General features: G+C 41.6%; 1 protein-coding gene across 2 annotated transcripts in view; it reads right to left on the reverse strand.

Annotated features, from left to right (window-relative positions):
* The window catches only part of LOC142311447 (rho GTPase-activating protein 39-like), a 129,752-nt gene that overhangs the window by 21,045 nt on the left and 91,400 nt on the right, over positions 1–17,307 (reverse strand). Inside the window, exons 4-5 of one of the 2 annotated variants that reach the window (XM_075349893.1) lie at positions 13,908–14,460; positions 6,319–6,411 (exon numbers count right to left, since the gene is read on the reverse strand). In XM_075349893.1, the coding sequence (XP_075206008.1) occupies positions 6,319–6,411; positions 13,908–14,460 (646 nt within the window). The remainder of the gene's footprint in view (positions 1–6,318; positions 6,412–13,907; positions 14,461–17,307) is intronic. The other variant, XM_075349894.1, reaches the window with a different exon arrangement.

The following is a 17,307-nucleotide window of genomic DNA, read 5'->3' on the forward strand; positions in this document are numbered from 1 at the left end:
GCTGTGTAGGTTTGGACATTTTACGTTAACTTGTATCTGGGGAATGGGAAACAATGGCTGCCCCACTTGTGATTTGCACAAAAGACGACCAGAGTGAAGTGTTTCGTTCTTTGTGGTCTGTGTCTGGTGCTCATATTTATCAAAGACTGTGCACATTATGGAGAAATTGTTTTGTTGTAAAGAAGAGTGCATAAATGGGTAGAGAAGTTAAAAGGAAGGTTCCAGAATTATCAGCTATGAAGAAGAAGCCACCGGGCGCTCACCCATGTACACGACTGATGACAAAGTTGTTAAAGCATCCTCCCTATTATTACCCTTCTGATCTTGCCCCATCAGAAAATCACCTGTTTGGTCCCCCTGAAAGAAGCCTTAAGAGGACAAAGATTCACGGCTGATGAAGAAGTGAAGACAGCGGGGCATTTATGGCTCGGAGTTCAGTTCAAATATTTTTTTAATAAGGGAATACAAAAGCTTGCTGACAGATGGATAAAGTGTATTGAAAGAAAGGGAGCTTATGTCCAAAAATAATGCACTTGTCTTTTCTGTAACTTGATTAAAAATAAATTCTACAGCCAGAGTGCAATAATTTTTCCCTGACCCCTGTGTGTGGGTATATAATGTACAGTATATAATGTTTCACCCACCCGTGTGTGTGTGTATAATATATATAGGGGAAAACTTTTCTCGTTGCGGAGACCTGACAAACCAGTCTGACTGCCAGTGAGGAGTCTTATAGCTGCAATGCCCCTCTGGGAAATATTCAAATTGTCTCTCGAGGGAGGAAGGAGATGAACTCTAGTGCGACCTATTGAAAGTAGCAATCCTAGAAGTCAAAAGTGACACTTTAACGAGCCTATTCATATGACTAAGGATTTATGCCAGATCAGAACCCAAATTTGCAGACACAGTGTTTTGGGGTGATTGCCCCTCGTCAGTGCAAAGTATGGGATCTGATCTGGCAGTAGGTGGGGTTTCCAATAGGTGGCGCTAGAGTTCATCTCCTTCCTCCCTTAGACCCCACCAAAGCTTCCCATACTGCCAGATCAGATCCAATACTTTGAACTGACGAAGGGCAATCACCCCGAAACACCGTGTCTGCAAATTGGGGTTCTGACCTGGCATAAATCCTTAGTCATATGAAAAGGCTCGTTAAAGAGTCACTTTTGACTTCTAGGGTTGCTACTTCCAATAGGTGTTATAGAGTTAGTCTCCTTCCTCCATGGAGATACAATTATAATAGATATAATGTTTCACTGACCTGTGTGTGTGTGTGTGTGTGTGTGTGTGTGTATGTGTGTGTGTATGTGTATGTGTGTGTGTATATATATATATGTATATATATATATATATATATGTATATATATATATATAGATATAGATATATATATATATAGATATATATATGTATATATATTATAAATTTGTATAGAATTATTTAAAAAATCACATTACATCATATTATTTTGCATTAGTTTGGTGAAGAACTGCATTCTTTGGACTCTAAGGGTATGACCGCACTTTACGTTTCCACCTGCGTTTTAGGTGCTTTTTAGGTCCGTTTTGAGAAGCACCTTTTTCCTGCCAAAAGGCATGCGTTTTGATTTTCCAGCAAAGTCAATGGAAAATGGGGATTTCTAGACCGCACTTTGCGTTTCTAAACACTGCGTTTAATTTGCATATTTTGTGGCAAAAAACATGCGTTCAAAGAAGCAGCATGTCAGTTGTTTTTGCCATTTTGGGTGAGTTTTGCTAACATTGAAGTCAATGAGAAATGGTAAAAACGAAGATTCCTTCAAATTCCTGCGTTTTACCTGCTTTTTCAGTGCAGAAAACATGCGTTTTGGACATCAACATAATGATTTCATATGTCCCTTTACACACACAATCCGACAATTAAATTAAAGAAAAATAGGCATTTATTGCTATTTTAGCGATAAAATGTATATTACCGCTATATTTTATGAAATATATCTATTTTCATTATTTTTCCCATTAATATAGATTTGATCCTTTTTTTCTCTTTTTTTCATTCTGTTTAACTGTTTAAACTTTATTAAGCTGTGTGTTGATGTTCAAAACGCATCTGTCAAAACGCAGGTGAAAAAGCATGTAAAGGCGCTGAAAACGCATCTAAAACGCGGTAAATACGCATGCATTTTCAGCGCTAAAGTTCTCAAAAAGTCAACTTTGGTCAAATCAATTAAGCCCAAAACGTGCGTTTAGAACTGCAAGTAGGTGAACGCAAAGTGCGGTCTTACCCTTATTCTTGCAGAATCTGTTGTGCAATACAAAAGCTTTTGGGGAATGGACAGACAGGTTTCTGGTTAGTTATGGAATGTATCAAATGTATCAGCAATGGAGACTTCATAAGATAGACATTATAGTTATCTTTTTTTTCCTAAGAAAATTGCAGAAGTTGTGCAGAATGACAGCTAATCCTCTGTTCCCATTTTTTTTATTGCTAAGTTTAGTTTAGTTTCCATTCATGAAATGTGACTATTAACCTATTTACGTATAGGACATTATAGGAGTCACTGGTGTAGGCCTTTGTATAGTGAAGGATAGTACAATTGCTGGACAAAGTTGCAGAAGCGTGGGATATATTGGACTGTAGTCAGCCATTATTACACATGTAATTTATTCAGAGCTGAACAAGTACCATTCCACAGGAATTTTACTACACACCCATCATTTGCCTACAGCATCTATGCATAACTCATAAGACAACAATAAATGAGGGCAACAGAAATGCACAGGCCAGTTCTTCAGGTCCAGAGCTTGTCTAATCCTAAACTAAGGAATCCTTATATCAAGATTACTGAATATTACAAGATCTAACACATACTGCATTTACCTTATTTAGGTCACCTATACACTTATTAAACATGATGCATCCCTGCTGTTTGCTTACATTACCTTGTGAACAAGGACAGCAGCCATCTGAATGTTCCCAATGGGAAATATAAGGAGAAAGAGGGAACATCTTTTTTGGATTTCAATATGCCTATTTATTTGTTTTCTTATGAAATGTATGGTCTGAAAGTAACTTATTTACCCCTCTTCATTGAAATAATAAGGTATATGAGAAAGTAAGGACTGCTAAATGTCAAATCTCTTTATGGTCCATTTGGCCCGAGGAAAACAAGTTGCCTAAGAATTCTGCACACCTTGATAAAGGGTGTTGATATCCTTAGGCTATGGTCTACACCATTACACATCACCTGATCTGCTTCATCCAATAAGCATTCAATTTTATACAGCTTCGAGTTGGAAAATACAGATAAAAAATATAGCATATGGTCAAAATACTCAATTGTCTAACAACTGTGCATAGCCCCGCCCACACCACTGATTGGCAGCTTTGTGCCTATGCACAGTATACACATAAAACAGCCAATCACTGATGGGGTTATACAGAGCTCATGAATATTGGAGGAATACATGGCACTAGGTTTACTAGTCCTCTAGTGATAATCTTCTTCAGATAAAACAGTGATTTTATCAAAACTACAGCAAGAAGCCCAGTAAGTGACATAATTGTTGAAATCAGGGTCTCTGTTTCTACATTATGCTGCTCTCAGATTCCGTAGAATTTTTTTTATGATAGATTCCCTTTCATCTCTTTGGGATATAAAGGGCCTTGAAAAAGTATTCATACCCCCATTAACATTTCCACATTTTTAACATTACCCCCACAAAATGAAATGTATTTTATTGTGATCTAATGTGATATACCAACAGAAAGTCAAAGTAGCAAGTGTTTATGAAGAGTACAGAAAATGATACATGGTTTTCTAAATATTTAAAAAATATAAATCTAAAAATTCTGACATGCATTTGTGTTCAGTTCCTGTAGTCTGATACCCAAAAATAACATCCTGAGTGACCAATTGCTTCCAGAAGTCACCTACTGAGCAAAATGAGTTCACTTCTGTAAAATTTATTCTCAGTATAACTACAACTGTTCTGTGAAGACCTCAGAGGTTTGTTTGAGAACATTAGGGGTCAAACAGCATCAAGAAAAGCAAGGAACACACCAGACAGGTCAGGGATAAAATTGTGGATAGGAGTAAAGCAGGGTTAGGTTATAAAAAAATAGCCCAAGCTTTGAACATCTCAAGGAGCACTGTTAAATCCATCATCCAAAAATCAAAGGTGCATGGCACAACTTCAAACCTAGTAAGACATGGTCGTCCATCTAAACCAGTGTTTCCCAAACTCCAGTCCTCATGGCCCCCAACAAGTCATGTTTTCAGGATTTCCTTACTATCGGGCAGGTGATCGAATTATTATCAAGGCATCACCTGTGCCTATATTAAGGAAATCCTGAAAACATGACCTGTTGGGGGTCGTGAGGACTGGAGTTTGGGAAACACTGATCTAAACTGACATCCCAAGTTAGTAGAGCAATTCAGAGAAGCAGCCAAGAGGCCCATGATCACTCCGAAGGAGCTCCAGAGATCCAAAGCTCAGGTATGAGAATATGTCCACAGGACAATTATTTGTTCTATAGTCCACAAATCTGGCCTTTATGGAAGAGTGACAAGAAGAAAGCCATTTTTGAAAACAAGCCATATAAAGTCCAGTTTGCAAAAAAAGGGACACAACTAGCATGTGGAAGAAGGTGCTCTGGTCAGATGAGACTACAGAGAAATATTTAGGCTAAATGCAAAATGCAATTTGTGGCAGAAAACTAACACTGCACTGAAAACATCATCTCCGCTGTCAATCATAGTGGTGGCCTCATGGTGTGGGGAAGATATTTTCAGCAGGGACAGGTAAGCTGGTCGGACCTGATGGAAAGATGGATGGACCTAAATACAGGGAAATCCTGGAGGAAAACCTGTTAGAGGCTGCCAAAGACTTCAGACTGGGGTGTAGGTTCACCTTCCAGCAGGACATTAACCCTTAACATAGTTACAATGGTTGGTTTAGATTGTAATGTTTGCACAGTACTGTATGTTTACTATAGCATGAAATTTACAAACTGCCTCCCCAGTATACAGCATTTTCCAGGATGTCCCATCCCAAGACTGCCAGATAACCAGGCACCAATTCTACAAATGCTAAGCACTGTACAAGATACATTTTTTTATTTTATTTATTTATTTTTTTAAAGTGCTCTGGAGCTTCAAGATATAACTAATCAAATGTTAGTTTTACATCAATAATACATTGAATACAGTAAAACATTCACTTTAGCGTTCCCAAAATTTGCTCACTCAGCTAGGTCAATGGTATCTGGAACATTAGCACAAACTCCTATATCTTTTTTTACAGCATTGGGTTTGGAGGGTTACCAGACGCACCGGATTATGAGACACATCCCAAATTTAGAGATAAAAAAAAAAGGTAAAAAAAAAAAAAAAAATGGGGTCCGTCTAATACTGTGGTGTTGTCTTACCTGAGGAGGTTGGCAGCTATGGTGGAGTGAAGTCACAGGAGGCAGAGGCGGTGCTGGTGGGGGTCTGTCCTGGCAGCAGTGCGGTCGGTCCTGCCTGCGGTAGGGTCGATCCTGGCAGCGGTGGGGTCGGTTCTCGCAGCGGAACCTGCGGTGGGCGGTGGCTGTGTGAAGCAGGCCTGTGCGGCAGGTATCCCAGATGCTCTGTTGGCTGTCCTGTCTTTAAAGAAATGGCGCCTGGAGCAGCACGTGCGTTGATGGATGGAGCTCTCAGCCAAGAGCTCCATCTGCACATGCGGTGACACCAGACACCATCATTTGAACCCAGAGTATCTGAGATACCCGCCGCACCGGCCTGCTCCATACAGTCACCGCAGCCCGCCTGGCCGCACGGAGAGGCAGCCTACCGCATGCCCGCACGGAGAAGTAACCTGCCGCCTGCACAGACAGCTGCGCCACACAGGCAGCCACACTGCACTGACAGCCACACCGCAGTGACAGCCGCCCACGCCAACACCCGGTGAGCAATATTCGGATTTTAAGACGCTCCCCTCATTTTCTTCCGAAATTTTTGGGCGGAAAAGTGTGTCTTATAATCCAAAAAATATGGTAATTAGCAGTATGATTGAAAACAACTTCATTTCTAATGAAGATGTCGCTTCATAATTGGATTCTTGTGTAGTACAATCAGTAGCAGACTTCATAGGTACATCTGTGACCATTAGCTGAAAACCTGTCTTTATGTGTATATTATGTAGATCAAACGCATGCAGTTACAGGTTAGTACAAAGTCTCAGAAAACTACACAGACAACACAACAGATAGCGCTTGTGGCCCACAAAACCAACACACAGCAGGCACACATTGTCATAAGTCACCCAGGAAAGGGACCTTTTATAACCTCATTTTGCATTTACCTTCCTCCTCATCCACATATTGCTTCCTCTTTTTCCGGGATTTTGAGTTTTTCTTAGATTTCAGTTCCTGAGCTTCCTGAATCCGATGGTGAACTGCAAGCAGAAATCATCAGTTTAGCTGCTGAACATGAGACCTAAACTTGACTATTAATCAAGTGACATCTACCCTTTACAGGATTAGGGCTACACAGGATGACAATGCCTCCTGCATCCGTCGGCCTGGTTGGCTTGTCTACAGATGTTACCGGTGACACAACCCTGACAAATGGACGAGCATCATGGAGCAGGTTTATCCCCCCATAGTCAGGAACAACCTAAAGCAAAACTGTGTCCTCTCGTCATTCCGACAACATTGTACATCTTCCCAAAATTTTACAAACTCTTAAGGGGGCTTAACACGCTACGATATCGTTAATGTTTGGTCGTCGGGGTTAAGTTGTTAGTGACGCACATCCGGCGTCATTAACGATATTGCAGCGTGTGACACTGACCAGCGACCTTAAGCGACCTCAAAAATGGTGAAAATCGTTCACCATGGAGAGGTCGTCCCAAACTCAAAAATCGGTATGGGTTGTTTATGCAGGTGGTTCATCGCTCATGCGGCAGCACACATCGCTATGTGTGACACCGCAGGAGCGAGGAACGTCTCCTTACCTGCCGCCGGCCACAATGAGGAAGGAAGGAGGTGGGCGGGATGTTACGTCCTGCTCATCTCCGCCCCTCCGCTTTGATTGGCCGGCCACTTAGTGACGTTGCGGTGACGTCGCTGTGATGCCGAACGTCCATCCCCCTTGAAGGAGGGATTGTTCGGCAGTCACAGCGACGCCACCGACCAGGTAAGTATGTGTGACGCTGCCGTAGCGATAATGTTCGCTACGGCAGCGATCACAAACAATCGCATGCACGACGGGGGTGGGTACTTACACGCTCGCTATCGCTACAAATTGCTAGCGATATCGCTACCGTGTAAAGCCCCTTTAACTTCATGTTTGGCAAAATCCTTTTTTTAGGCCCTAATCAAATCAGGGGAACATACGACCTTGATTAGACGTTAGATTTCTTTTTTTTTGTGTAATAGTTGAATACACTCTATGGACACAAGACTATTTTGGCTTCCATGATGTCTTCATTTTTTTATACCCGTGCTTTTAAAGAGCCACAATTTATTTTGTATTTTGCCAACAACATGTCTGTATTGGGTTGTAGTTTTTCGGTTCACTTTTTATACCATTCACTGTGCTAATTAAGTGACAAGATCACTTTTTTTGCGGGTAACTACAATTACAGTGAAACTGAAGTGACTTGGTTCTTTAATTTTTTACTACTTTTAGTGTTTTTATATATTATTGCACAATGATTTCGTTTTTAAAGACTTTTTTGCTGTTGATGGTAATTTGGAGGCTTTTTTTGTAGAATGGGTTTTTCATCAGTACTATTTAGTGTTAAATAAGACTTTTTATTCCATTTTTTGGGAGATGGATAACCAAATAACAGTAATTCTGACATTTTTTTTCCTTCTAATTAGTTTACTGTGTGAGGGAATAATATGATCATTTTATAGTTTGGGTCATTACAGATAATAAAAATGCCTATTATGTGTACTTCATTTTGCATTTCTTTGAATAAAGTATTTTTAATTTGGGAAAAAAACAAGTTTTGTGTTTTCTTTTTAATACTATTTAAAGGGAATGTGTCACCAGGTTTTTGCTACCCCATCTGAGAGCAGCATAATGTAGAGACAGAGACCCTGATTCCAGTGATGTGTCACTTACTGAGCTGTCGCTGTCATTTTGATAAAATAAATGTTTTCTCTGCTGCAGATCTATCAGTTAGGCCGCTTTCGCGCATCCGGCTTTTCTCCACTTTGTCGGATCCGGCACGCTCCCGTACAGTGTTTACATTACAATCGCCGCACAACAAGCTCCGGTCACATGCTGACATGTGACCGGAGTATGTGACCAGGAAGTTGCAGCGCGGCGATTGTAATGTAAACACTGTACGGGAGTGCGCCGGATCCGACAAAGTGGAGAAAAGCCGGATGCGTGAAACCAGCCTTATACAGAGCTCATGAATATGCTTTACTACCTGGCAGCAGGCCAAGTAGTCCTGTAATGATAATCTACTGCTGATTAAACAGTGATGTTTTCAAAACTACACTAATCAGCCCAGTAAGTGATGCATTACTGGAATCAGGGTCTCTGCCCCTACATCATGCTGCTCTCAGATTAGGTGACAAAAACCTGCTGACATATTTCCTTTAACCTCTTTTCAGTTTCATAAAGGGACTTGACCATGTACATAAAATTGATTGTTAAAACAATACCCTATAAAGGTCTTCATACACATTAGACTAACGTCAGCTGAGTCTGTCATTATCCATGGGATTGGCATACAGTCTAATGTGTAAGGACACTCCCGACAGATGACAGCACGTTCAATTTCATACTGCTGATCACTTTTCTTTTCTAAGAGATTCGGGGGAGATATCAGTCAGTTGACAGCTATCCTCAGTGTATAGGGAGTTACTTCAGTGAGTAACTACGACAGACTTATGAGGCCCTACCGGTGGCGATTCGGGCCCTAGCTGCCATGACATCCCATTGGCAGTCCATGTCTGTGGGGTGGTATAAGAAGCCGTTTCTCTCTATTGGGATAGTTGCCACTAAGAGATTTTTGTGGTAGGTCTGTAGTTCCATCCATAGTAATTAAAGGGGTTATCCGGCTTAATTTGCTTTTTTTTATTATTACCCTATTGGGCTACATTGGGGCAGGTAAGTAGATAGTGACCACTTACCTGCCCCGCTGTAAGCCCCTCTCCGCAGGCTCAGAGTGGCCATGTGACCACTTCTGATGCGATTTTGCTGATTCCGGTCATTTCATGTCAACATGGGCAGGACCATGTTGACATGTAAATCTGGAAACAGCTTGTTGCCACCTTGCTGGGCAGGTACAGTGTGTGAGTCCCCGCCCCCCTTCCCTGCACCCTCCCACACATTCCCCCACACCCCGTTCTCTGCCCACAACCTCCCTCTGCGCTGCTGTGGAGTCCATGACCTGGGGGAGGGGCCTGCCTGCGGCTGCCATGGTGTCAGCGCCAGCACCAGGCCCCCTGCTCAGGATCGCACATTCAAATGTACCGGCATCATAGATCACAGATGCCGATATATTTGAAAGCGTTGATGAGAGGGAGCGCAGCGCTGCTTCTCATCACTGCCTGTGCAGTCTGTGTCTGACAGTTCAGGACAGCGGTGACGTCACTACTGTGCTGATATGGCCAGAGCACAGAGAGCGTGCGAACGTGCAGGAGCGGCGGGGACCGAGGAGGGGTGAGTATGTATTCCCTACATGTGTTCCCTATGGGGGTAGAGGGGGTCAGTACAGAGCGCCGTGTGTGTGTGTGTGTGTGTGTGTGTGTGTGTGTGGTGTGCAGAGCCCTATGTGTGTGTGGTGTGCAGAGCCCTATGTGTGTGTGCGGTGCAGAGCCCTATGTGTGTGTGCGGTGCAGAGCCCTATGTGTGTGTGCGGTGCAGAGCCCTATGTGTGTGTGCGGTGCAGAGCCCTATGTGTGTGTGCGGTGCAGAGTCCGATGTGTGTCTGCGGTGCAGAGTCCGATGTGTGTGCGGTGCAGAGCCATATCTCACCTGCTGCCAGTAGTGACACCATGAACAGCTGATCGGCGGGGGTGCCAGGTGTCCATGGCCGATCAGACATTGATGACCTAGGCTATCAATGTAAAAGTAGTGGACAACCTCTTTAATAGGAAAACCAAACAGACCCCATCACAGTCATAGGGGTTCATCTGGAGCAGTTTCCATAATAGGACACGTCCTTTTCTTGTTTTTTTGTTCCTTTAACGGAACAGATAAACTAATTGGAAACGTAAGTTTGAACCAAGCCGTCAAGTGTCCACTAACTCCCATTTATGTATTTATTATGAATCAAATATGTCCAGGTAAGAATCTAAGCCAGGGAAGTCAGGGAAAACATTTTTTTCAATTCAATCACCTAAAGGTACATGAGAAAGAGTTCTGTTATTCTTACCTTCTCATCCAAGCTTAGTGCTGGCAAGCAAGGACAAGTTATCATACATATAATACAGACATATGACACAATGACCTCTTAAATCCACAAGACGTCATGCTAAAACTTCACAGCAAAGATTTACAATAGCAGAGTTTAATCACTTGCAGGCACAGGCGGGTAGCGTGTTAGTTTTATTTCCCACAACTTATGTTACACAAAGTGTTAAATTGTTTATGGATCATGCAGAAGTCTATGCACCCTTCAGTTCACATTGCAGAATGATTATTGTAAAATGCTCATACACATTAGTGATAAAATAGAGTGTATTTTGCATTTCCATTATCCACACAGCACTTTATAATGGAAGTTTAAGAATTTTTTTTTCTATTTAAATACATAACTCAGATAATCAACAAAGTGATAAATTGTCTGTTGGATGACTTAAAGGGCACCTGTCACCAGATTTGAGGCCTATAAGCTGCAGCCACCACCAGTGGGCTCTTATATACAGCATTCTAGCACGCTGTATATAAGAGCCCAGGCCACTGTGTAGAACATAAAAACACTTTATAATACTCACCTAGGACGCGTCATGCACGCCGGCTTCAGAAGGAGGACAAAGATGGCCAAAAGAGGAGGCGCCGGTCCTGGAGAACGGAGACACCCATCTGACCAGTTTGTATTGCATCAACCTCCTAGATGAGTATTATAAAGTGTTTTTATGTTCTCACAGCGGCCTGGGCTCTTATATATAGTGTGTTAGACTGCTGTATATAAGAGCCTGGTGGTGGTGGCCGCGGCTTATAGGGCCCAAATCTGGTGACAGGTTCCCTTTAACATCTCAATTCTACATTTAGATGAATGCTAAGGTGACTGCTTTTCTCCAGGAAGAATAAAAGGATTTTTTATATTGAAATTCAAACAGAAGACCCTTCTTTCCTCTCCAATGTAACATCCAATGTGTATGGCCCGCTGCAGTAGATATCAGTATGGGATCCTTATCTGATTCTTATTTTTCAACATGTAAGCAATGTGGCTACATTTTGTTGTAGCTAAAGGACCCAATACACATTAGAAAGCTGTCGGCTGACTGCCATCTCCCTCGACTTCCCCCTCGTACAAACACTTCTGTGTTCTCTATGAGAGTGTCGGTGGTAGAACAAAACAAAAGGCCATTGGAATTCCAAAGAGCCGATGCTGCAATACCACAACATCACCAGTAGGGGCAGTGTTGGGAGGTCCCCATACACATCAGACAGCCATCCCATCCGGGCAATATCAGCAGATTTGCCCAACTTTCGTTTAATGTGTATGTGGACTTAACATATCCAAAAACATGCTAAAATAAAATATAAGAAGTTGTTTTTTTTTTACATAAAGTATGTTACGCACTGACCATTTAATCCACCAATAAATACAGTCAGCAAGATCTACATGAGATATAAAGCACTATCGACAACTGCGCTGAAAATATAATTCCATAACATCATCAATTCCTAATCAAAAACAAAAGTAAAAATAAAAAATATGACAAAGAAACTACCAAATCTAAGAAAAGATGATGTTATGCGGTATATATTTCTGTATTCATTTCTATCGCTGCACATACATTTTGGAAATCAAAGATACTCTTCACTATGATATACCTCTTTAATTGAGGACTTGTGTGATCCTCAAATTTATAATTATACCTACTACAATGGACTAACAAAAGGACTGAAGGAAAGTCCTGTAAAGTCATATAGTGTAACACACGACCCTTATTACATAATCTGAAAAGGATCATGTGACATAAGATCTCTCAATCATCACAAACCGGAGTGTTTTAGTGAGTGTAATTGTACCACTACTCTTTCTCTAAAATGGTACTTTTATAGTAGGCCTGTCATATAGACAATTTCTCTTAAAAGAGTTGTTCCACTACTTTTCCATTGAGGAGTTAAGACCCCGTCACACACAACGAGATCGCTAATGAGATCGCTGCTGAGTCAGAGTTTCTGTGATGCAGCAACGATCTTGCCAGCGTCTCGTTATGTGTGACACCTACCAGCGATCAGGCTCCTGCTGTGAGATCGCTAGTTGTTGCCTAATGGTCCGGACCATTTTCTTCAAAGGCAATGTCCTGCTGGGCAGGACGTATCGCTGCGTTTGACGCCTACCAACGACCTCCTAACACGGTCCCAACGCCCGCCGGGATCGTTATACAGGTCACTAATTGTTACTGCGTCGTTGGTAAGGTCCGACTGTGTGACATCTCACCAGCGGCCTCCCAGCGACTTACCAGTGATCCTTATTAGGTCGTATCGTTGTCGGGATCGCTGGTAAGTCGTTGTGTGTGACTGAGCCTTTACTCTAAGGATAGGTCATCGCCATCAGTTCTGTGGGGGTGTGACACCCGGCACCACCACCAATCAACTGCTCTCACCTCCAGCGGTGAACTGGATGCTCACAGCTGCCAAGATGAACAGCATCACCCTGTCTACTGTATAGTGGTCACTGCCAGGTAATACAGATCTAATCCTATTCATTCAAATAGGGTTCTATCTGTAGTACCCAGAAGCTGCCACTACACAGTTTACAGAGCTGTGCTGTGTAGCGATACAACTAACATAAAGGCAGCAGTGGCACTGAAAACAGATTGGCGGGAGTGCCGGGTGTTAAACAGTCAACGATCTGATATTGCTAACCTAGCCTACGGATAAGTCACCAATGTAAAAGTAGTAGAAAGAAAACTTAAGTTATTTCATTGTAGTGATTTAAAGTTGATTTTACTCAATTGGCTGGTGGCTAAATCCAGCACCTTCCTTCATGGTTTTCTCACTCTCTTGTTATATTTCTCTACATATCTACCCATCTACATCTCAATGAGAGGTGAAGAGAAGCTATTGTTGGAAATAGAGCTCAGACCTCCAGGATTGTTTCCTCCCATGTTTGTTCTAGATATAAAGTTACAGTATAATTACACTGGTTCTAAATATAATATAAAGATTTGGGTATTCTTGTCTCTAGATCTCGCCAGCATTCACATTACAGAGGGAATGTGCCATCCGATTGTAGGCTGGCAGCGGAATAAAAGGTCAACAGTCTCCGAGCAATATTAGTAATATTTACCTGTAGTCCCATAACATCTCATGTAGTCTAGCTATAGTGGGTGCAGAGGCATCAGTCACACCAGGGCGCTGTTGCCCAATCATACAAAGCACATAGCAGGTGGGGGTCCTGGTACAGACTTGGCATTGAGACCCAGGTTATACATGTAATTATAGCTCTGCTTATCGTCGATAGTAGTGGTAGACTAGTCAAATATGTTCTTACATACAATTCCTTTTTTCCAAAAGTAAAAGATCAGGGTGGAAGTTAATCTTTATTACCATTGGTGTAACCTACAATTGATTTATCCCTTCCTTATCAAGCTATACATTCCAGCACTTCTCCCCCAACCTCTACCTATGACACATCTAATTATGACAGATTTTATTTATGGTCACATTCTTCCTCACATTCAGGGCATTTAACATAACCTTCTATATCCAAATCAGTAGAAAAAAATTAAGACAAATACTTACTGTTTTGATCACTGGCTTCCTCCAGATGTCTGTAGATGTAACCTTCCAAGTACGACTGAAACTTTGGAGATGGTGAGAAAAACCCCAAACTAATGGCAATAAGTTCCCATCCTAAAGACAGGCTTCTGTAAGACATATTGTTAGTGGTCTGTCTCACCAGTTGCATGTACAGTTCGTCCCGCAAACCTTGCACCGTCCAACATTTAGTCACCAACACTAAAGCCACTTGGTTTCGGTCTGTCCGTCCCTGACGGTCTCCCATGTAGACCTGGACCAGCTTGAACATTTCACAGGCCTCCTTCTTGATGACTCGATTGCTAGTGATCAACATGGGTTTCTTAATGGACCCGCCATTCCATGATAGCATGTTGGAGATGGAGATTCTCCTGCGGAAAATTCCCTGTGTGTGCATATTGAGGTTCTTTGAAGCCCAGTCCGCCATTTTGGTTTGGGAAAGTGGTTTCTTCAGAGTAGTGTAAGGAAACTGGTACCCAGATCCAAAGGTTGCCTGCCCTCGGCCTTCACATGTAGGATTCCCCTCCAGGGTCCCACTCTGCAATCAGAATAAACTAGTTTAGACAATGAAATTCACATTTTTTTCTACTGTAACTTTCTAGAGATAATAACTAATAATATAAATATAACCAGAGAATCGTCAAGAGGTTTTCACTAAAGGATTGAATAAGATCAGTGGGTAAATACAAATAGAACAAATACATAAACTGTTGATGCTATATATGAATCTAGAAATAGAGGACGTATTTCCAACAAGCTGCTCATATCCGAGTGTCTGAACAGATTGATTTTAATTATTCAGCTTTGTTCGACTTTATCACGCGTTAGTGTTATTGTAGCAAAATATAAAGACGTCAGTATACAATTTGTACAGTAAATGAAGAACTGATAAACAGCTAACATCAGTTTCTTACGGCTTTTGCCTGTTAGGTACCACACCAGAGGACCAAAAAGTATAACAAAGGGAGTATTTGTCATTTTTAGAGTCGTGTCATACCCAAAATACTATTACATATAGAAAACTTAAAACAAGACAAACAATGCTTTTACTTTACCATTTTGGTGTATTTTTTTACTCTCTTCCCCCTCAAAAAAAAAATAAAATAATAATAATAATAATAATATAAAGTCAACATTATGATATTGTTTTTTTGGCCCATTTACCCTGAATGATGTCAGGCCTGCACCGAGCGTCATCGACTATATTCAAGTCATTAGTTGCACATTTATTGGCCTTTTTGCACAGGCCGACTAGCAATGATGGCTAATAATATGTCTCTCTCTCTACATACACAGTTCATGTTATTGGCTTTACATCACACGGGGTGACTTACTGCCAATAACCATGATTTTTATGCATGCGGAAAGATCAAATCAACCCACAAACTAGTGTTTTGCGCAATCATCAGGTGATTGTCGGCATGTTCACACCAGCAGATAATTGGGAGGGAGCTTTCCTGTGAACGCTCCATTGCCAATTATTAGATCGTGTTACAAAACACTGAAAAGATCACAACTTGTTGAAAACGCAAAAAAAAAAAACCCAAAACACTTTCTTGTGTATATAACTATGTGTAATGGAGGCCTTATAATAAATTTCTAGGACTATGATGGCCTATTTTTATGAATCTTCTGGAGAGTGCAAAACAACACTAAAGACGGCCATTACAACATATAGAGAGGTGCCTGGTACTGAAGGATCTCTATCAGCTGGCTGGCAGGGGACTAAACTATTCTAAGGAGAGGCCATCAATTTTTAAATCCCAAAAAAACAACTGCCATATTTCAGTCCCCAAGAAACCATCTTGTCGCCTACTAAAAAACAGATCTTTAGGCATACTCTGCTATCTGTGCTGGGAGGGGGAGGAGGTGAGCTGTGACCATTATGTATTGTGAGGGGCTGATCCTGTGCTACGGTAGTATAATTTTTGCCATTTGTTTTAGCCTTATATATGATAATAGTGAAATGCCTGCAGGAAAGTGATCAGTAGAAGCCTATTATTTGGCTCAGTGATTAGTGTGAAATTTGCAAGATTTTTTCAAGGATAAATAAGTGACATATGTAACATATAGGGATTAGTGATGAGTGAGCACTACTATGTTAGGTTGCTCGGTGCTACCGTGTTTCCCCGACTATAAGACAGGGTCTTCTATTATTTTTTGCTATGAAAGATGGGCTAGGGGTTATTTACAGGGGATGTGTTATTTTTTTCCATGAAGAACAATCCACACTTATTCTTAAACAAACAAAAAAAAAATCAACATTTGTTCAGATATAGTCATATTGCTTTCTAGAACCTCATCATAACTCTCCATACGCTTTGTGTAACACATGTCTGTCTATCTAACTATGCATCCATCCATCCACCCACCCACACTGCACATACATACCTGCCTGTCTCCTGTTCAGCTTTAGACTCCTGCAATTAAGAGCCCTTTCGGTGACAACTTAGTCACATGACGGGATGTCACAAAGGTCCTGAAGCAGTGTTATCAGGATATAAACATTGGGGCCCCTAGGAGAATGAGGGCCCTCTGAAAAGGCCCAGTTAACTCTCCCATACGCCTTATGCCAGTCATGCATACCAGCCTGTCTCCTGTTCAGTGCTTTTAGACTCCTGGAATTAAGAGACCTTTGATCACATGACTATGGTCCCTAAGAGAGTGAGAAATTGTGTAGATTGCCTCCCCCTAACGCTGCCCCTAACTGTTAGTAGGGCTTATTTTTTGTTTAGGGCTTATATTTCAAGCATAGTCCAAAAATCCTGTAAAATTCTGCTGGGCCTTACTTTCGGGGTAGGTCTTATTTTCGTGGAAACATAGTAGTTACGAGTAGTTGGATGCTCGGATGGCTGCCACTTGAGTACCCGAATATAATCAAGGTCAATGGGGAACTTTCCACAAAATTTCTCAGAAGAATGCCCTATTGACTTTCATTATACTCGGGTAATCAAGTTGCGGCCATCCGACCATCCAACTGCTCTTATCTATTACCGAGCATCCGAGCATGGTAGTGCTCGCTCATCACTAATAGTAATATGAGATACTAGGATTGTCAAAACATATTGTAATACAGGATTTCTTTCATCTGTGCAAGTGCCACGAGGGACAAATAGCCTTAAGGTGGATAATGATTTGTTTAGATGACAATACGAATCAATGACTACAATGTCATAACAATACGTGATAAAAAGTAAGTGATGGCCATGACGCAGGACAGGAAGTTGGAGTAATGAAGCACTGCACACCGCAGGCAAAGGAGGAGATGGAGAAGGTCACACTGTACCCTATGTTATCATGACTAGTAGCTCCTACATCGTGCATTAATCATTAGAATAGTTAAAGAGGTGTCAGTTTTAAGATTCCGGTTTGCTGTCTGTGATTG

The sequence above is a fragment of the Anomaloglossus baeobatrachus genome, chromosome 5 (genome assembly GCF_048569485.1).
Source record: "Anomaloglossus baeobatrachus isolate aAnoBae1 chromosome 5, aAnoBae1.hap1, whole genome shotgun sequence".
Taxonomy (NCBI): domain Eukaryota; kingdom Metazoa; phylum Chordata; class Amphibia; order Anura; family Aromobatidae; genus Anomaloglossus; species Anomaloglossus baeobatrachus.